This window comes from Mobula hypostoma, chromosome 15 (genome assembly GCF_963921235.1).
Source record: "Mobula hypostoma chromosome 15, sMobHyp1.1, whole genome shotgun sequence".
NCBI lineage: Eukaryota > Metazoa > Chordata > Chondrichthyes > Myliobatiformes > Myliobatidae > Mobula > Mobula hypostoma.
Window position 1 is genome coordinate 14,407,064 of NC_086111.1, and position 21,939 is coordinate 14,429,002.

At 45.7% G+C, this 21,939-nt stretch overlaps 1 protein-coding gene across 3 annotated transcripts in view; it reads right to left on the reverse strand.

Moving 5' to 3' along the window:
• Positions 1 to 21,939, reverse strand: part of LOC134356706 (aminoacylase-1B-like) — a 65,148-nt gene that overhangs the window by 12,596 nt on the left and 30,613 nt on the right. For all 3 annotated transcript variants that reach the window (XM_063067755.1, XM_063067757.1, XM_063067756.1), the window contains exons 9-10: positions 10,603 to 10,676; positions 9,929 to 9,978 (exon numbers count right to left, since the gene is read on the reverse strand). In XM_063067755.1, the coding sequence (XP_062923825.1) occupies positions 9,929 to 9,978; positions 10,603 to 10,676 (124 nt within the window). The remainder of the gene's footprint in view (positions 1 to 9,928; positions 9,979 to 10,602; positions 10,677 to 21,939) is intronic.

A 21,939-nucleotide genomic window follows, 5' to 3' on the forward strand; every position in this document is an offset into this window, starting at 1 on the left:
CACAAAATACCCAGTCCTCAGCAGCTGTCAGCCTGGTCTAGCCCACCTCCATAAATCTAGAGAACGCCTTCTCCTGTTGCTAACCTCCTTTCTCAATATGCTACAGTCTTTCATTGTTCCAGTTGTACAAGATGTCAACAGAACACCCATTTGCAGTGCGGCAGACTGTTCCAGTTGTCCTGCAATAGGAAGAGTATGCAATACTGGAAAGGGCACGAGAAAAGATTGAGGAGGATGTGCCCAGGACTGGGTAACAAAGAAGAACAGATAGGCTGGGACTTTTTCCTTTCCTGAAGTAAAGAAGGCTGATGAGTGACCTTAGAGAGGCTTATAAAATCATGAGGGGCTTTATCTCATCTCTGGTCAGTCTTTTCTCCAGGGTAGGAGAGTTCAAACCTAGAGAGCATAGAATGAGGGAATGAGGGAAAGAGGGAAGATGGTGGGTAGGTGCAACAAGTTGCCAGAGGAGGGTACAATTACAACAGATAACGGGCATTTGTACAGGTCCATGGATCTGAAAGGTTTACAGGGATATGGGCCATACGCAGTCAAATAGGACTAGTTCAAATAGTCAAGCATGGCCGAGTTGGGGCAAAAAGCCCGAGTCCATGTTAGATCACTCTACAGCCACACCATAGATACACCACTGACAGGCTGATCAGAGTTAAATGATATTCATTACAAAACGATGAAGGGTCTCAGTCTGAAATGGCAACTGTTTATTCCTTTCCATAGGTGCTGCCCGACCTGCTGAGTTGCTCCAGCATTGTGGTGCTTCATTACCAGGAGTGAACGCATGAGGGACATCTACTCTAAAATGCTAAAGCATACTGAAATCTTTTTGCTTGGCATTCATCTCTACACAACGGCACAAGGTTAGCAAGATGCTGGACTTTCTTTGGGTCTGGCAGTCAGAGAGGTTGCTCTGTGCACCAGTGGAAGGGGACTGGGTGGCAGATTTCTAGGTTGATGGCACTCTTCAGCATTTCTCAGGTACATATAGAGCAATATAGCATCGAAACAGGCTCTGTGGCCCACTGAGAGCATACTGACGACAAATCCCACCCAGCCCAACCCAATTTCCTTCCTTCGGCCCATACCCCTCTGTGCCTGCACATCCATGTAGTGGACAATGAGGAAGACTATCGAAGCTTGCAGCAAGGTCTGTGCCAGCTGGAAAAGTGGGCTGATAAACGGCAGATGGAATTTAATGCAGCCAAGTGCCAGTCTCAATCACTCTCCCTGCAATCTTGTTCCATATGCCCTCCAATTTTACCCGCTGTCACAAGAAGTCCATTCTCTGCCGAGCCTTTTTGTTAACGAGGGGTTATGAGGTCCTGAGAAGTAATAATGCTCAGCAAACTGAATGTTGAAACAGTGCCAGCTGCAGAGTTGTTCGTTAATGAGGAGTATGTGGAGGGACACACCCCTCAAGTTGATATGCATTTCCAGTTTTGAGGGCAGTTAGCTCCCAGTTGTGATTGTAGCAAGACAAAAGCTTGCTTACTTCCTAGTGGTATTTGGATTTGTCGTCTGCAACCTTTACTGATGGATCACTGAAGATGCAGTCACTGGTATACAGAGAACACAGCACTGTGATACACCAGGATATAGAGATGTACTTGTCCAGTCCCACATACTGCCTCTTGTCAGAGAAGTTTGTGATCCTCCTGCAGATGGAACCTGGTACATTATGTTTCTGTTGCAGAAGCTCAGAGACAATGGTATTGAATGCAGAACTGAAAGGGAGTCCAGTAGCTGTAGTATGAAGTCCAGACTGATGTTAACTGCATCATCTACACCTCTGCTGGCTCTGTAGGTGAACTGCTGCTGATGTAGAAAATCTGTGAGAAATGGATTTGAAAAATGACATGACCAGCCTTTCAAAAAGTCTTCATTACAACTGATGTGAGTGCATCTGGCCTATTGTCACTGAGCACAGTAATCTTAGATACCTTTAGGAATGAATAATATCAGGTTGTTTGAGCCGTGCATAGTTTAAGATACTGATAGGGAATGTTTATAGACTGTAGACAGTTGGTTAGCACAGTGTTTAAGGCTGGCAGGGGAGAGAGAGTCAGGGCCAGCGCCCTGCTTGATATTTTGCTTCCTGAACAGCTTCCACACCTCCTCTTCCTTAACAACAAAGGTGAGGGGTGCTGGCAGTGGTATGGCTGAACAGGTCTTTGATGTGTGATCTGTGAGTCACATCTGCAGTTGAACTCACTTAGGGAGGAGGGGGTCACCAGGGCTGGGGTGGGGGGGCCTTCTTTATGTAGGTAGTGTTGGTCTTTCCAGACTGAAGAACACTGGCTTTCCAGTTTGACTGAACAATGGAATTCAGCAGCTCTGAGTGGTTTCTCCAGCATGTACATAGAACATAGAAATCTACAGCACACTACAGGCCCTTCGGCCCATAATGTTGTGCTGACCATGTAACCTACTCTAGAAACTGCCTAGAATTTCCCTACCGCATAGCCCTCTATTTTCCTAAGCTCCATGTACCTATCTAAGAATCTCTTAAAAGACCCTATTGTGTCTGGCTCCACCACTGTCGCTGGCAGTGCATTCCACGCACTCACCACTCTGTGTGGAAAACCTTACCCCTGACAACCCCTCGGTACTCATATCCAACCACCTTAAAACTATGCCCCCTTGTGTTAGCCATTTCAGCCTGGGAAAAAGCCTCTGGCTATCCACACAATTAATGCCTCTCATCATCTTATACATCTCTATCAGGTCACCTCTCATCCTCAGTCATTCCAAGGAGAAAAGGCCAAGTTCACTCAACCTATTCTCATAAAGTACACCCTCCAATCCAGGCAACATCCTTGTAAATCTCCTCTGCACCCTCTATAGTATCCACATCCTTCCTGTAGTGACGTGACCAGAACTGAACACAATTCTCCAAGAGGGGTCTGACCAGGGTGTACTTGCCCTTTCTGAACTCCCCTTTACCTCCACTCCTGTAGGCCTCCTCCTCTTCAAACAAAGCTGTCCAAGCTCTGTGTTGAACCAGGGTTTATTATTGCTGAAGTGGGGATGCAAGCACCTTCAACAAAAGCTGATATAGGAGGTAACTGTTTCAGTGCTTTCATCAAAGGTGTCAGTACTAGTTCAATCAGTGGGATCAAAGCGGCCTCTTAGAATCTCTGTGGCTTTATCAGATAATATTTTACAAGTATTTATGGTACATGTCCTCTAATCCAGGCAAATTAAACAGGGCCCTTAGGGATTATAAAGAAGCTTGAAAAGAAGTCAGGAAGGGAATTCAGAAAGCCCATGAAGAATCCTTGGCTCGGAGGATTAAAGGGAATTCCATAGCGTTCCACACCAACATTAAGTGCAAGAGGAAAACTATGGAGAAGGGGAACCACTGAGGGATAAAAGAGGGGGCCTGTAGTTGGAGGGGCAAGGTCCTAAATAAGTACTTGGCATCCAAGAAGAACCGGAGGGTAGTGATATCAGTGTGGAGGATGCCAATATGCTAGGGCTTTTGAGATGAAGGAAGAGGTAGTGTTGGGTCTCTTGAAAAACATTAAGGTAAATAATCTCCTACGGCCTGATGGGATATACTCCACACTATTGAGAGAGGCAAGGCTGTTGGGGCCGTGACCACACAGGTTTCCTCAGAGTTCCCTGGTTTCCTCCCACTCAGCGACACAAGCCCCAGATTGGTAAAAACATTTCCTGGCTGACAATCAACACAGGTGCAAAGGATGTGCTTTTAGCCCACTGCTCTACTCTCTCTACACTCATGACTGTGTGGCTAAGTACAGCTCAACTGGCATTTATAAATTCACTGATGACACCACAGTTGTTGGACAAATCTCAGGTGGCGACAAGGAGACATAGAGGGGTGAGTTAGGTCAGCTGATAGAGCAGCATGACAACTGTAGATGTCAGAGAAGAACTGATTGTGGACTTCAGGAAGGGGAACTCACACCTGTCTTTACAGAGGGGCCAGTGGTGGGACACAGAGCACACACAGGCAAATGTACAGTTTAAATCTGGATAGATCTCTGGTGACTGCTCTGCCCAAGATCGCAAGAATTTGCAGAATTGTGACTTTGGCCCAGTCTATCACAGAAATCAGTCTGCCCTCCATCGAATCTGTCTACACCTCCCACTGTCTTGGTAAAGCAGCTAAGGGTCCCTCCCACCCTGGTCATTCTCTAATTTCCCCTCCCCTGTCAGACAGAAGGTACAAAAGCTTGAAAGCACGAACCACCAGGCTCCCTGAGATAAACACTTGATCTCCAAATATGTCTCACTTTGCACCATGCACTTCACTTGCCAGTAACTTTCTCTGTAAATTTCATACTACTGTACATTCTGCATTCTGTTGTTGTTTTCCTCTTCACTGCTTCAGTGCTCTTACATATGGAACGATCTGTCTGGATGGGAAGCAAACAAAAGCTTTTCACTGTATACTGGTACCTGTGACAGTAATAAACCAATTATCAAGTAAATTGGCACAGACTTGATGGGCTGAAGAGCCTGTTCCTGTGCTTTACTGTTCTATGGTAACTTCTGGTCAAGATGGTGCCAGCAAACAATGATTCCTCATGTGACATCTTCCAGATAGAGAAAGTGAAATAATTGAAGAGATTGCTAAGTCTTCTGCTTGTTTTTTGTCTCGATTGTTTTACGAAGCCTGTGACATACAGTTTGCAATTTGATCGAATAACCTGGGGCTCTGCTGTATCCAGAGAGGACCAAGAGCACGGACTGCCTTGTGGAGAAGACAGAGACGGGGTCCCGAAAACAACTGAGAACAAGAGCTGCCTTGTAGAGAAGACCAGAGGGTGCAGGGTCATGAATGACTCCATTTTGAAGTGTTGAGGAATACTGAAGCATCAAGGCGAACGCAGGGGAGGTCAGTAGTCGCTCTCCACGGAGGCCACGGTGTCAACGGTGGTCAGTAGCCAGGTCGGTGACGTTTGGACCCGGCATGACAGTCACTCTTCACAGAATCTCTTACTACCTCTTCTTTCAGTTAGTCCTGACGAAGTGTCTCAGCCCAAAACGTCGACTGTACCTCTTCCTAGAGATGCTGCCTGGCCTGCTGCGTTCACCAGCAACTTTTATGTGTGTTGTTTCACAGAAGAAATGAGTTTGAGCAGTCACTCTCTTCATATGCTGATGGGAGGATATTTTCAATATTCTGAGACATGTGATTATTGGACCGTACTTTATATTGGACTCATTCAGCTTCGGTGTTTTCTTTCTTGCTGCCGATTGGCAGGTGGGCAATATATTATCTTTTGAGAGAGGGAGGACTTGCTGATTTGGGGCTGGTGCTCTTGTCGGTGTTTCTCTGTGAGGGCAATCTGCTGGTGTTTGTGTGAGAGAGAGGGGGTTGGGGTTTGACACTATTGCCGCTGCTCTTTTCTGCGAGGGAGGGGGTTGTAGGCTTGATGTTATTGTCACTTTTTCTTGCAAGGGAGGGGTTGGAGGTTTGATGTTACTGTCGTGTTTTTTTTGCAAGCAAGGGGTTGGAGGTTTGGGTTTTGATGTTCCAGCTCCTATTTTCCGTGTGAGCGATCTGTTAGTTTTTTGTGTTGGGGGGGGCGGGGTGTCAGTGTCTTTTATTTCAACAACTCACATGGTTTTTCTGTATTTCATGGATATCTGGAGAAGACGAATATCAGAGTTGAATTGTAATGCCTACCTTGACATTAAAATGAACCTTCGAACCTTTACATAGCATGCGAGCAATTAGAAGATTTTGTGTTACACACAGTGACTGGTCATTCTACCATGCTGTGCACAGTGTGGCATGGCAATGTAGCAGGCATTGCAATCTCTTTACAGCACAAGCGTTCACCGATCAGGGTTCGATTCCTGTTGCTGTCTGTAAGCCGTCAGTACATTCTCCCCGCGACCACATGGGTTTCTTCCGGTTTCCTCCCACATTCTAAAGACGTACCATTAGTAAGCACAAGAGATTCTACAGATGCTGGAAATCCAGAGCAACACACAGAGAATGCTGTCAGGCAGCACCTATGAAAATGAATAAACAGTTGAGACCCTTCATCAGGACTGGAAAGGTACGGCAGGGGCGGGGGGAGGAGGACAAGGTGACAGGTGAAGCCAGGTTGGTGGGAAAGGTAAAGGGTTGGAGAAGAAGGGATCTGATAGGAGAGGAGAAAGGACAATGGGAGAAAGGGAAGAAGGAGGGGCACAGGAGGAGGTGATGGGCAGATGAGGAGGCAGGAGGCCAGGGCGGGGAACAGAAGAAGAGAGAAGGGGAACATGAAAAGAAAAAGAGGATAAAAATTACCGGAAGCAGAAATCGATGTTCTTGTCATCAGGTTGGAGGCTGCCTAGACGGAATATGAGGTGTTGCTCCTTCACCGAGAGAGTGGCCTCATCATGGCAGAACAGGAGGCCATGGACCAACATGTCGGTACAGGAATGGGGATAGGAATCAAAATGGGTGGCCACCGGGAAATTCTGCTTTTGGCAGATGGAGCAGAGGTGCTTGACAAAGAGATCCCCCGATTTACATCGAGTCTCATCAGCGTAGAGGAGGCCACATCAGGAGCATCGGACACAGTAGACAACCCCTACAGATTCAAAGGTGAAGTGTTGCCTCACCTGGAAGGACTGTTTGCAGGTGAGAGAGAAGGTGATGGGCAGGTATAGCATTTCTCTCACTTGCAGGGACATGAGCCAGGAGGGAGATTAGTGGGGAGGGACAAACAAGCAAGGGAATCACGGAGAGAGTGATGCCTGCAGAAAGCAGAGTGGAGAGTAAAAATGTGTCTGGTGGCAGGATCCCAATGAAGATGGCGGAAGTTGTGGAGAATGCTGTGTTGGATGCAGAGGCTCATGAGGTGGTAGGTAAGGACACGAGGAACTCTATCTCTGTTAAGGCAGTGGAAAGATGGAGTGAAGGTGGATGTTCAGGAAATGGAGGAGATGCTGGTGAAGGCAGCATCAATGGTGGAGGAAAGGAAACCCCATCCTTTGAAGAAGAACATCTCTGATGTTCTGGAAAGCAAAGCCTCATGCTGCTTTCTGATGCAATAGGGAAAAGGGACTGAGAAAAGGGAACGGCATTTTTACAGTTATCAGGGTGTGAAGAGATAATCAAGGTTGCCGTGGGGATCAGTAGGTTTATAAAAGATGCCAGTAGACAGTTTGTCACCAGAGATGGAGACAGAGAGCTCAAGAAAGGAGAGAGAGGAATCTGAAATTGTCCAAATGAACTTAAGGGCAGGTAGAAATTGAAGGCAGAGTTGATGAAATTGATGAGCTCAGTATGGGTGCACGAAGCAGCACCAATGCAGTCATCAATGTCGCGGAGAAACAGTTCGAGGCATTACCAGGGAAGGCTGGAAACATGATCTGTTCTGCACAGCCAACGAAAAGGCAGGCATAGCTGGGACCCATGCAGGTGCCCATGGCTACCCTGTGAGCAGGGTTAGTGAGTTGTGGCCGCGTTATGTTGGTGCCAAAAACATGGCAACATTGGCAGCCTGTCCCAGCACAGCCTTAGGTTGTGTTAGTCACTGATGCAAAAACAAGACATTTCACAGTTAGCTTTGATATATGTGTGCTAAATCAAGCTAAACTTTAAGTATTCTAAACTCTTGGTGAACCAAGTGGCTTACTTTCACAGATTATGAAAGACAATTAACAATCACTTGGACACCAGGAAATCTGCAGATGCTGGAAATTCAAGCAACACACACACAAAATGTTGGTGGAATGCAGCAGGCCAGACAGCATCTTTAGGAAGAGGTACAGTCGACGTTTCGAGCCGAGACCCTTCGTCAGGACTAACTGAAAGAAGAGCTAGTAAGAGATTTGAAAGTGGAAGGGGGAGGGGAAGATCTGAAATGATAGGAGAAGACAGGAGGGGGAGGGATGAGGCTAAGAGCTGGAAAGTTGATTGGCAAAAGTGATACAGAGCTGGAGAAGGGAGAGGATCATGGGACGGGAAGCCTAGGGAGAAAGAAAGGGGGAGGGGAGCACCAGAGGAAGATAGAGAACAGGCAAGGAGTTATTGTAAGAGGGACAGAGAGCGAAAAAAGATGAGAGGAAAAAAAAGGGGGGGGGATAATAAATAAATAAATAAATAGATAGATAAATAAGGGATGGGGTAAGAAGGGGAGGAATGGCATTAACGGAAGTTAGAGAAATCAGTGTTCATGCCATCAGGTTGGAGGCTACCCAGACAGAATATAAGGTATTGCTACACCTGCCCTTACACTTCCTCCCTCACCACCATTCAGGACCCCAGACAGTCCTTCCAGGTGAGGCGACACTTCACCTGTGAGTCGGCTGGGGTGATATACTGCGTCCGGTGCTCCCGGTGCGGCCTTCTATATATTGGCAAGACCCGACGCAGGCTGGGAGACCGTTTCTCTGAACACCGACGCTCTGTCCACCACAGAAAGCACGATCTCCCAGTGGCCACACATTTTAATTCCACGTCCCATTCCCATTCTGAAACGTCCATCCACGGCCTCCTCTACCGTCAAGATGAAGCCACACTCAGGTTGGAGAACAACACCTTATATTCCATCTGGGTAGCCTCCAACCTGATGGCATGAACATTGATTTCTCAAACTTCCGTTAATGCCACTCCTCCCCTTTGTACCCCATCCCTTATTTATTTATTTATTTATTTATTTATCCCCTTTTTTTTTTCCTCTCATTTTTTCCCTCTCTCTGTCCCTCTCACAATCACTCCTTGCCTGCTCTCCAACTTCCTCTGGTGCTCCCCTCCCCCTTTCTTTCTCCCTAGGCTTCCCATCCCATGATTCTATCCCTTCTCCAGCTCTGTATCCCTTTTGCCAATCAACTTTCCAGCTCTTAGCTTCATCCCTCCCCGTCCTGTCTTCTCCTATCATTTCAGATCTCCCCCTCCCCCTCCCACTTTCAAATCTCTTACTATCTCTTCTTTCAGTTAGTTCCAACGAAGGGTCTCCGCCCAAAACGTCGACTGTACTTCTTCCTACAGATGTTACCTGGCCTGCTGCGTTCCACCAGCATTTTGTGTGTGTTGCTTAACAATCACTTGGGAGTACTTTAAAGAATTACAACATAAACATCCCCCCTTCCATTCAACCCTGTCCCTATCCCCCACCCCTACCCAATGGCCTGAAGCAGTTCCACGAGGGTAGCACATCCATGAAGGGTCTCGTCTTGAGACGTTGACTCATTATTCTTCTCCATAGATGCTGACTGGCCTGCTGTGTTCCTCCAGCATCTTGTGTGTTTTACTCTGGATTTCCAGCATCTGCAGAATCTCATATCCATTTTTAAACGTGCTGTTTGTTTTCAGACCTCCTTCCTATCTCCTCCATCCCATCAGTTCTAGACTCTTCACACTCTTTAATTTTCCCGCAATTGAAAGCTGTGCCCCCAGTTCTTTGTTGTCTAATTATTCCTTAAAACCTGTAACCTCCTGACTGTGCTTTTGGTCACTGTCTCTCTGCGTAGCTCAGCGTCAGCTAGGTTGCAGGGTCTCAGCCTAAATGTCAACTGGTTATTCCTCTTCATGATGCTACATGACCTGCTGAGTTCCTCCAGCATTTTGTGTGTGTTACTCTGGAATTCCAGCATCTGCAAAACCTCTTGTGTTTGTTTCAGTGTCAGTTTGTTCCTTGAAAGAGATCCCCCATTAATTTATCTCCAAGATCCTTAACAAGAGTCTACTTTTGTCACTTAATAGCCAGCCAAGTCCCAGAATAACCCACCACTCACCTTGAAACATATCTGACGTTACCAAGATAAGCAGATACTTTGCAATTTACCATCTCCCAAAAGATGACACACTCACCCCTACACAAGCATGCCAGTCATGTCGATGCAGTGTCTGGGGTGAATGGCCAGAAGGAGATATATTTTGTTCTGGATAAAAAGCAATATTTGTCCCAAACTAAACAGAGAATAAGACACAGAGCCTCACCTCTTCTTCTCTTTCTCCCTGAAGTCCAAGAATGAATTGAGAACTCGACGCTTCAAAGTTTAAAAAAAGGAAAGAATTAATATTAAACTTGCTTAAGTACGTTCAGCTACCCAACATGGTACCTTCATGAAATCCATGCCCTCCACATCTCTAGCACTTCTCCTTAACCCTTGGAATCATATTTCCAGATGCCCAATACTAATATTTGGTCCACACCCCACTGAATCTGGAGACTCTCACCTCCCAATCCGTGAACTCACCAATCTCTTCCCTTTGATGTTGCCTTGGTGATCCTCGCGCATCCTCACTGCAACATTTCATCTCTCCTTTATCCCCATAAACTACCCCAACTTCACCCTTACCAACAACCTGCACTGCAACACTATCTCTGTCCTCACAGAAGGACGTGAAGGAATGGGCACCGAGACAACAAATGGATGGTCATAGATAGTCTAAAGATCTGTAAGGGTTCAGAGGTGAGAGGACAGACCAGGAAGGGATGAAGGAAATGAGGAGGGGAGGACTTGAGAGGAACAGAAGGTTATAAAATTGAAAAGGATTTGGCTACAGGGATGAAAGTGTCTTCCAAAGGGGGGTTTTAAGCAGGTAGAAATGGAGGTGTCTCTGAAGGTACAGAGAGGTCTGGAGACCTTGTGCTTTCATGCGACACTTACCAACTTTTCTCCTGCTGTGTTCTCGATGAAGCGAGACCCATGTCCTGGACTACCTGGACACCTCACTGTTACCCCTGAGCAGAGCAAACACAAGATGGAGCAGATTAACAATTGCCAGAGTTCAGTTCTCCTTTGCTTGCACCTTATCTTTCAGGTTTCCAGCTCAGTCACAATGCATTACCTCTGGCAGCTGATCACCTAATCCAGATACTGTACCTGTACTCTTTTCCATAGATGCTGTCTGGCCTGCTGAGTTCCTCCAGCATTTCAAGTGTGTTGCTTGGGATTTCCATCATCTGCAGACTTTCTAGTGTTTGTGGACCTAATCCAGATATCTAGATACCATATCAGGACAAACATGAAGATCCAGATTACAGCTCTCCCTCATCACCTTCCATCCAGTGCACGGTACAACTTCTGCTGTAGCAAGCCGAAGTGTTTGCCACACGGGTGTGTTTGAGGGTTTGTGTAGAGGAATGTCCGTAGATCAAAGTACAGAGGAGGCACAAGACACTGTAGATGTTGTAAAATGAAGCAACAAATAAGGAGGTGGAAGACCTCATCAGGTCAGGCAGCATCTGTGTGGGGAGGGAATGGGCAGTCAACATGTTGGGTCAAGACATTTCATCTGGGCTGAAGGAGAAACAACAGGTAGCTAGTGATAAAGCCTAGCACCCCACCTCACTTGGATGCACCTAATACCTGCCACCTTCTGCTCCTCCTCTTCCCTTCACCTATTTATACCTCTCAGTGCTGATGAAGGAGCTTGACCCGAAGTGTCAACTCTCCAATTCCTTGCACAGATGCTCCCTGACCTGTTGATTGCTCCACTTCCCTGATGATTGCTACAGATCGGAATACCCTCCATGTTTATCAGAATACCCTCCCCGTTTACGGAAGATGCAGATCAGAATACTGTACATTTACAGATGATGCAGATCGGAATACCCTCCCCATTTACGGAAGATACAAATTGTAATACCCTCCACATTTACAGAAGATGCAGATCTGAAAATCGTCCATATTTATGGAAGATGCTTCCTGATCTGCCGAATATTTCTAACATTTTCTCCTGTAGAAGGCAGAATAGTACAGCACAGAAATAGGCTATTCAACCCACAATGTTGTGCTAAAATAATTAAATTAGTAATCAAGTACAGTCATAGAAAAGTATCGCACAGAAACAGACCCTTCAGCCGAGCTCATCCGTGCTAAACCATTTAAACTGTCTACTCCCACTGATCTGCATCGGGACCTCAGCCCTCCATAACCCTACCATCTCCGTACCAATCCAAACTTCTCTTAAACGTTGAAATCGAGTTCACATGCACCACTTGCAATGGAAGCTTGTTCCACACTCTCAAGATGGCCTGAGTGAAGAGGTTTCCCTTTATGCTCCCCTTAAACTTTTCACCTTTCACCCTTAACCCATGATCTCTGGTTGTAGTCCCACCCAACCACAGCAGAAAAATCCTGCCTGTATTTATCCTATCATCATTACCCTATCATCATTACCCTATCATCCCTTCATAATTTTGTACATCTCAATCAAATCTCCCCTCAATCTTTGACATCCCAAAGAATAAAGTCTTAATCTATTCAAGCTTTCCTGATAACCCAGGTTCTCAAGTCCCACTAACATCCTTGCAAATTTCCTCAGAACTCCTTCAACTCTTCCTTGTAGGAAGGTGACCAAAACTGCACACAACATCAAAATTAGGCCTCACCAATGTCTTATACAACTTCAATATAACATCCCATCTCCTGTACTCGGTACCTTGATTTACGAAGGCCAATGAACCAGAGGAACTGCACCCCAGGGTTCTGAAAAAGGTAGTGTTAGAGATTGTGGTGGCATTAGAAATGCTCTTTCAAAAATCACTGGATTCTGGCATAGTGCCAGAGGACTGGAAAATTGCAAACATTACTCCACACTTTAAGAAAGGAGGAAGGCAACAGAAAGGAAATTATAGACCAGTTAGCCTGACCTCAGTGATTGGGAAGATATTAGAGTCAATTGTTAAAAATGAGGTAATGGAGTACTTGATGACACAGGACAAGATAGTACAAAGTCAACATGATCTCCTTCAGGGAAAATCCTGCCTGACGAACCTGTTGGAATTCTTTGAGATTACAAGTAGGATGGATAAAGGGGATGAAGTGGATGTTGTATATTTGGATTTTCAGAAGGCCTTTGACAAGGTGACACACATGAGGCAGCTTATCAAGTTAAGAGCCCATGGCATTGCAGGAAAGTTACTACCATGGTTAAAGCATTGGCTCATTGGCAGGAGGCAGTGAGTGGGAATAAAAGAATACTTTTCTGGTTGCAAACATGAGGAAACCTGCAGATGCTGAAAATTCAAGCAACACACACAAAATGCTGGTGAACGCAGCAGGCCAGGCAGCATCTCTAGGAAGAGGTACAGTCAACGTTTCCGGCCGAGACCCTTTGTCAGACTAACTGAAAGAAGAGATAGTAAGAGATTTGGAAGTGGGAGGGGGAGGGGAAGATCTGAAATGATAGGAGAAGACAGGAGGGGAAGGGATGGAGCTAAGAACTGGAAAGTTGATTGGCAAAAGCAATACGAGGCTGGAGAAGGGAGAGGATCATAACTTTCACCCTGCCCTCAAGTTTACCTGGTCCATTTCTGACACCTCCCTCCCTTTTCTTGATCTTTCTGCCTCTATCTCTGGAGACAGCTTATCTACTGATGTATACTATAAGCCTACAGACTCTCACAGCTACCTGGACTATTCCTCTTCCCACTCTGTCTCTTGCAAAAATGCCATCCCCTTCTCACAATTCCTCCATCTCCGCCACATCTGCTCTCAGGATGAGGCTTTTCATTCCAAGACGATGGAGATGTCCTCCTTTTTTAAAGAAAGGGGCTTCCCTTCCTCCACCATCAACTCTGCTCTCAAAAGCATCTCTCCCATTTCACGCACATCTGCTCTCAACCCCATCCTCCCACCACCCCACTAGGAATAGGGTTCCCCTTGTACTCACCTACCACCCCACCAGCCTCCGAGTCCAACATATAATTCTCCGTAACTTCTGCCACCTCCTACGGGATCCCACCACTAAGCACATCTTCCCCTCCTCCACTCTTTCTGCTTTCCACAGGGATTGCTCCCTACGCAACTCCCTTGTCCATTCGTCCCCGCCTCCCTTCCCACCGATCTCCCTCCCGGCACTTATCCTTGTAAGCGGAACAAGTGCTACACCTGCCCTTACACCTCCTCCCTCACCACCATTCAGGACCTCAGACAGCCCTTCCAGGTGAGGCGACACTTCACCTCTGAGTTGGCTGGGGTGATATACTGCATCCGGTGCTCCCGATGCGGCCTTCTATATATTGGCGAGACCCAACGCAGGCAGGGAGACCATTTCGCTGAACACCTATGCTCTGTCTGCCAGAGAAAGCAGGATCTCCCAGTGGCCACACATTTTAATTCCACGTCCCATTCCCATTCTGATATGTCTATCCACGGCCTCCTCTACTGTCAAGATGAAGCCACACTCAGGTTGGAAGACCACCACCTTATATTCCTTCTGGGTAGCCTCCAACCTGATGGCATGAACATCGACTTCTCTAACTTTCATTAATGCTCCACCTCCCCTTCGCACCCCATCCCTCATTTATTTATTATCATTGTTACTTTTTTTTTCTCTCTTTTTTCTCCCTCTGTCCCTCTCACTATAACTCCTTGCCCATCCTCTGGGTTTTCTTCCCCCCCCCCACCCCCTTTCTAGGCCTCCTGTCCCATGATCTTCTCCCTTGTCCAGCCTTGTATCACTTTCGCCAATCAACTTTCCAACTCTTAGCTCCACCCCTCCCCTGCTGTCTTCTCCTATCATTTCAGATCTCCCCCTCCCCCTCTCAAATCTCTTACTATCCCTTCTTCCAGTTAGTCTTGATGAAGGATCTCAGCCCGAAACGTCGACTGTACCTCTTCCTATAGATGCTGCCTGGCCTGCTGTGTTCACCAGCATTTTTTGTGTGTGTTCCTTTTCTGGTTGGCTGCCAATGACCAGTGGTGTCGGACCACTTCTTTTTATGCTGTATATCAATAATTTAGATGATGGAATGGATGGCTTTGTTGCCAGGTTTGCAGATCTTACAAAGATTGGTGGAGGGGAAAGTAATATTGAGGAAACAGGTTAGAAGCAAAAGGACTTAGACAGATTAGGAGAATGGGCAAGGAAGTGGCAAATGAAATACAATGCATAGTCATGCATTTTGGTAGAAGATTTCCTAAACAGAGAGAAAATCCAGGAATCTGAGATGCAGAGGGACTTGGGAGTCCTTGTGCAGAACACCCTGAAGGTTAACATACAGGTTGAGTCAGTGGTGAGAAAGGCAAATGCCATGTTAGCATTCATTTCAAGAGATCTAGAATACAAGAGCAAGGATGTGATGCTGAGGCTTTATAAGGTACTGGTGAGGCCTCACCTTGAGTATTGTGAACAGTTTTGGGCTCCTTATCTAAGAAAAGATGTGTGGGCATTGGAAAGGGTTCAGGGGAGGTTCACAAGGATGATTCCAGGAATAAGAGGGTTATCATATGAGGGATGTTTGATGGCTCTGGGTCTGTACTCACTGCAATTCCGAAGGATCAAGGGGGATACTATAGAAACCTTTCGAATGTTGAAAGGCCCAGACAGAGTAGACTTGGAAAGGATGTTTCCCACGGTGGGAGAGTCTACAACAAAAGGGCACAGCCTCAGGATAGAGAGACACCCTTTCAAAACAGAGATGCAGAGAAATTTCTTCAGCCAAAGAGTGGTGAATTTGTGGAACTTGTTGCCACATGCAGCTGTGGAGGCCAGGTCGTTGGGTGTATTTAAGGCAGAGCTTGATAGGTTATTGATTGGACATGGCATCAAAGGTTACTGGGAGAAGGCTGGGAACTGGGGTTGAGGAGATGATAGAAAAAAAGGGTCAGGCATGATTGAATGGCGGAGCAGACTCGATGGGCCAAATGGCCTAATTCTGCTCCTATGTTTTATGTGTCAAAAGCTTTCTTTAAGACCCTATCTACCTGTGATGGCACTTTCAGTGAATTATGGACCTGTATTCCCAGATCCCTTTGCTCTACTGCACTCCTCAGTGCCCTACTGTTCACTGTGTAAGACCTACCCTGGCTGGTCTAACTGAAGTGCAACACCTCACATTTGTCAGCATTAAATTCCAGTTTCCATTTTTCTAGCTGGTCCAGATCCCACTGCAAACTCTGATAGTTTTCCTCACTGTCCACTACACCCCTAACCGTGGTGCCATCTGCAAATTTGTTGATCCAGTTAGCCATCCAGATTGTTGACAAAGATGACAAACAACAAACGCTAGGTTATCCATGAAACTCCTTTGAACCCTCTCCAATGGACCCAGCACTCCACTAGTCAAGAGTGTCCAGCCAGAGAGGCAACCATTACTACCACTCTCTGGATTCGCCCACAAAGTCAATCTCTAACCCAATTTACTACCTCATCTTAAATGCCAAGTGACTGAACCTTCTTGACCAATCTCCCATGTGGGACCCTTTCTTGCCTTCATCAACTTTCCTGCTAACATCCTGAAAAAACTCTATACCATCTACCACACATGAAGCCATCCTGATCATCCCTAATCAGTCCATTTCTATCCAAATACTTACATAATCAATCCCTCAGAATGCTTTGAGAGGTTGGTTATGACTACACTGAACTCCTGCCTCAGCAAGGACCTGGACCCACTGCAATTTGCCTATTGTCAACGGCAGACACAATCTCAATGGCTCTCCACACAGCTTTAGACTACCTAGACAATACAAACATCTACATAAGGAAACAACAGGAATTCTGCAGATGCTGGAAATTCAAGCAACATACATCAAAGTTGCTGGTGAACACAGCAGGCCAAGCAGCATCTATAGGAAGAGGCGCAGTCGATGTTTCAGGCCGAGACCCTTCGTAGTCCTGACGAAGGGTCTCGGCCTGAAACGTCGACTGCGCCTCTTCCTATAGATGCTGCTTGGCCTGCTGCGTTCACCAGCAACTTTGATCTACATAAGGATGCTTTCATCGACTATAGCTCAGCATTTAATACCATCATTCCCAGAATCCTAATTGAAAAAGTTGAAAAACCTAGGCCTCTGTACCTCCCTCTGCAATTGGATCCTCGACTTCCTAAACGGAAGACCACAATCTGTGTGGATTGGTGATAACACATCCTCCTCGCTGATGATCAACACTGGCACTCTTCAGGGGTGTGTGCTTACCCCACTGCTCTACTTTCTCTATACATGACTGTGTGGCTAGGCATAGCTCAAATACCATCTACAAATTTGCTGACAATACAACCATTGTTGGTAGAATCTCAGGTGGTGACGAGAGGGTGTATAGGAGTGAGATATGCCAACTAGTGGAGTGGTGCTGCAGCAACAACCTGGCACTCAATGTCAGTAAGACGAAAGAGCTGTCTGTGGACTTCAGGAAGGGTAAGATAAAGGAACACAAACCAACCCTCACAGAGGGATCAGAAGTGGAGAGAGTGAGCAGCTTCAAGTTCCTCGGTGTCAAGATCTCTGAGGATCTAACCTGGTCCCAGTATATTGATGTAGTCATAAAGAAGGCAAGACAGCGGCTATACTTTATTAGGAGTTTGAAGAGATTTGGCATATCAACAAATACACTCAAAAACTTCTATAGTTGCACCGTGGAGAGCATTCTGACAGGCTGCATCACTGTCTGGTATGGAGAGGCTACTGCACAGGACCGAAAGAAGCTGCAGAAGGTTGTAAATCTAGTCAGCTCCATCTTGGGCACTAGACTACAAAGTACCCAGGACATCTTTAGGGAGCGGTGTCTCAGAAAGCAGCGCCATTATTAAGGACCTCCAGCACCCAGGGCATGCCCTTTTCTCACTGTTACCATCAAATAGGAGATACAGAAGCCTGAAGGCAGACACTCAGTGATTCAGGAACAGCTTCTTCCCCTCTGCCATCCGATTCCTAAATGGACATTGAAGCTCTGGACACTACCTCACTTTTTTTAATATACAGTATTTCTGTTTTTGCACATGTTTTAAATCTGTTCAATATATATAATTGATTTACTTCTTTATTTATCATTATGTTTTATTTTATTTATTATTTTTTCTCTCTCTGCTAGATTATGTATTGCATTGAACTGTTGCTGCTAAGTTAACAAATTTCACATCACATGTCGGTGATAATAAACCTGATTCTGATTCTTTCCCACTACTGATATCAGGGTCACCGTCCTATAATTTGCTGGTTTATTTTTTAGAGTCTCTCTTAAACCGCAGAACAATATTGGCTGTCTCCAGTCCTCTGGTACCTCATCTGTTGCTAACGATGAATACCCTGGCAGTTTCTGCACTTCCCTACCACAGGGTCCAAGGCAACACCTTGTCAGTCCCTGGGGATTTATCCACCCTAATCGAGACAGCAAACACTTCCTCCTCTGTAATCCGTACAGGGTCCGTGAATTCAACGCCGCTTTACCTCACTTCTATAGACTCTGTATCCATCTCCTGAGTAAATACAGATGCAAAGAATTCACTTCAGATCTCCTCCATCTCTTTTTGCTCCAGGCATGGATTACCACTCTGATCTTCCAGAGGATCAATGCTGTCCCTTGTAATCCTTGTGCTTTTAACATATCTGTAAAATCCCTTAGGATTCTCCTTCATCTTGTCTGCACTTTAGTAGAAGAAACAAAAGGGTAGACAATTTTCTAAATGGAGAGAAAATTCAAAAATCTGTAGTGTGAAGGGACTTGGGAATCTTCATGCAGAATTCCCTGAAGATTAATTTGCAGGTTGAGAAGGTGGTGAGGAAGGCAGATGTGATGCTAGCATTCATTTCAAGAGGACTAGAATATAAAAGCAAGGATGTAATGTTAAGGCTTTATAAGCACTGGAGAGGCCACACTTGGAGTATTGTGAGCAGGTTTGGGCCTCTATCTAAGAAAGGATGTGGTAATATTGGAGAGAGGTCAAAGGTGGCTCACAAAAATTATTCCAGAATTGAAATGCTTGTCATATGAGGAGCATTTGATGGCTCTGGGCCTCCACTCACTGGAATTCAGAAGAATGAGGGGTAACCTCATTGAAACTTATCACATATTGAATTGCCTCAATACTGTGGATATGGAGAGGATGGGGAGTCCTATTCTGGGGGAGTCTAAGACCAAAGGACACAGCCTCAGCTTAGAGGGGCGTCCTTTGACAACAGAGATGATGAGGAAGTTCTTTAGCTACAGAGTGGTGAGGCTGTAGAATTCATTGCCACAGGCAGCTGTGGAGGCCAAGACATTGGGATATTTAAGGCAGATGTTGATAGGTTTTTGATTATTTAGAGTATGAAGGCAAACTGGGAGAAGGCAGGAGATTGGGGTGAGAGGGAAAAGGGATCAACCATGTTGAAATGGCAGAGCAGACTCAATGGGCCAACTGCCCAATTCTACTCACATACTTTCGGGTCTTATGTCTGCTCAGGCAACCTCATGCCTTCTTTTAGCCCTCCTGATTCCTTTCTGATGTGTTCTCTTGCATTGCTTGTACTCCATAAGCACCTCATCTGTTCCTTTTTCTCTTAACCAGGGGCTCAATATCTCTTCAAAACCAAGGTTCCCTATACTTGTTTTCTTCACCTTTTATTCTGACAGGCACATGCAAGCTTTGTACTCTCAAAATTTCACTTTAGAAGGCTTTCCATTTACCAAGTACACCTTTGCCAGAAAACAGCCTGTCCCAATCTACCCTCGCCAGATCCTTTCTGATAGCATTAAAATTGGCCTTTCTCCAATTTAGAATCTAGAATTCTGTCACCTGCCCTGTCTCATTCCCTAATATAGAACACAGAATATAGAATAGTACAGCACATTACAGGCCCTTTGGCCCACAATGTTGTGCCGACCCTCAAACCCTGCCTCCCATATAATCCCCCACCTTAAGTTCCTCCATATACCTGTCTAGTAGTCTCTTAAATTTCACTAGTGTATCTGCCTCCACCACTGACTCAGGCAGTGCATTCCATGTACCAACCACTCTCTGAGTAAAAAACCTTCCTCTAATATCCCTCTTGAACTTCCCACCCCTTACCTTAAAGCCATGTCCCCTGGTATTGAGCAGTGGTGCCCTGGGGGAAGAGGCGCTGGCTATCCACTTTATCTATTCCTCTTAATATCTTGTACACCTCTATCGTGTTTTCTCTCATCCTCCTCTTCTCCAAAGAGTAAAGCCCTAGCTCCCTTCATCTCTGATCATAATCCATACTCTCTAAACCAGGCAGCATCCTGGTAAATCTCCTCTGTACCCTTTCCAATGCTTCCACATCCTTCCTATAGTGAGGCGACCAGAACTGGACATGGTACTCCAAGTGTGGCCTAACCAGAGTTTTATAGAGCTGCATCATTACATCGCGACTCTTAAACTCTATCCTTCGACTTATGAAAGCTAACACCCCATAAGCTTTCTTAACTACCCTATCCACCTGTGAGGCAACTTTCAGGGATTGATTGGGCTACAGACCAAAAGACACACATTTATAGTAATACTGCTCTTGCTCATATATACCTATGAAAAATATCCAAAGTCTTATCAACTTAAACTGCCTTTGATAGTTTGATGTGAGCTGAGAAGAGGCCAGGGTTGCTTGGCAAAGCCTTCTAGCTGCACCCAAAAGTGGACACTTTTGCAATAATCTGTGGGCCACTAGCCTGGGGAATTGCACAGAGACATCAACATAACAGAGAAGTCCATCAAACTGTCTATGGGAGAAAAGATGACTTCTGTCGTTCAAAAAAGTAAATTAATAAATAAACAAACCAGCAGGAAAATGGAACAAATGCCTACGGTACCTGTATCTACTTACTTAATAAAGCCCCTGAGACATGATTTCTCTAAACCAGGGGAGTTTGAGCAATGGCTCAGACACTTTGAGAGATTTCGAGTGGCGAGCAATCTCACTCAGGCTTCAAAAGAGCATCAAGTAAGCACACTGATATACTGCATGGGTGACAAAGCAGGTGACATCATGGGTAAATTAGGACTGACAGATTCTCAGGAAAAGGAATACAAAACAGTGCCGGATAAACTCAAAGAAAATTTTACAGGAAAGCAAAATGTGATGTACTGTATGAGGGAAAATGAGGTCCAGTCAGAAAGACTACAGAAAGAGGTGACAGTAGAGCCCATCTCAAACAAAACAGCCAAGTGAAACAAAGAGCAGGTAAAATGTCCAACTGCAGGGGATGCTGCAAGCCTCCATTCCACATCGAAGAGTTCTGTCCAGCAAAAGAAGTGAAATGTCACCAATGCAACAGAGTCGGCTGTTATAAAAGCCAGTGTCACTCAAAAACAGTTCTTCGGGAGGTCAAAGAAGACCATGGTTCAGATGAGGAGAGAGTTTTCCTTGGTATTCTAGATTCAGATAGACAAAGGTGGTGTACTACAGTTCAGCTGTAAAATGAGGCAGTGACATTCAAAGTGGACACTGGGGCAGATGTCACGGACATCCCCAAATGTCTATTCACAAAACTGGTGAAGGATACAGACATTACGCTGAACCCAACACAGAAAGTGCTCATGGGGCCAGGGAAACACAAGCTCAGTGTGAAAGGGACGTTTACTACTTCCATCCATCCGTAAAAATGAAAAGCAGGTAAAAGAAGATGTTTATGTTATTCGGAATCTCTTCTCACCACTGCTGGGATGACGTGCCATCGAGAAGCTGAACCTTGCTGCAAGGTTGGATTTGCTGAACAATGCTCAGTGGCAGGAGAAGTCCCCAGAGTTGTTCACAGGCATGGGGTACTGAAAGAAGAGCATCTTCTCCAGCTGAGGCCAGGAGTGACGCTCCACTCTCTGACTACAGCGAGGCATATACCCATCCTATTGATGAACAAAGTCAAAGCTGAACTTGAGAGAATGGAGGTATTTGACATCATAACTAGAGTGAATGGACCTAGTGACTGGTGTGTGGGCATTGGGTATGCTGGGAAGAGGTAAGAGCAGTGCAAACTGTGAAGGATCTCCTACCGAACGCAGAAGACCCCTACAAAGCACTGCTAGCTTATCACTCCATGCCTCTTACAAATGGCTACCGTCCATCAGAGATGTCAATGGGCCGGAGACTGAGATTAAGCCTACCTACATGTTCTTCCTTCCCTTCTCCAACCTCACTTACTGGACTGGGACAAAGTGAGAAATTTTGAGAGAACACAGCATGAGAAAAACAAGAACATGCATGATCTCAGACACAGAGCAAAACCTTTGTCAAAGTTCAAAGTAAATTTTATTATCAAAGTACACTGTATACAACCCTGAG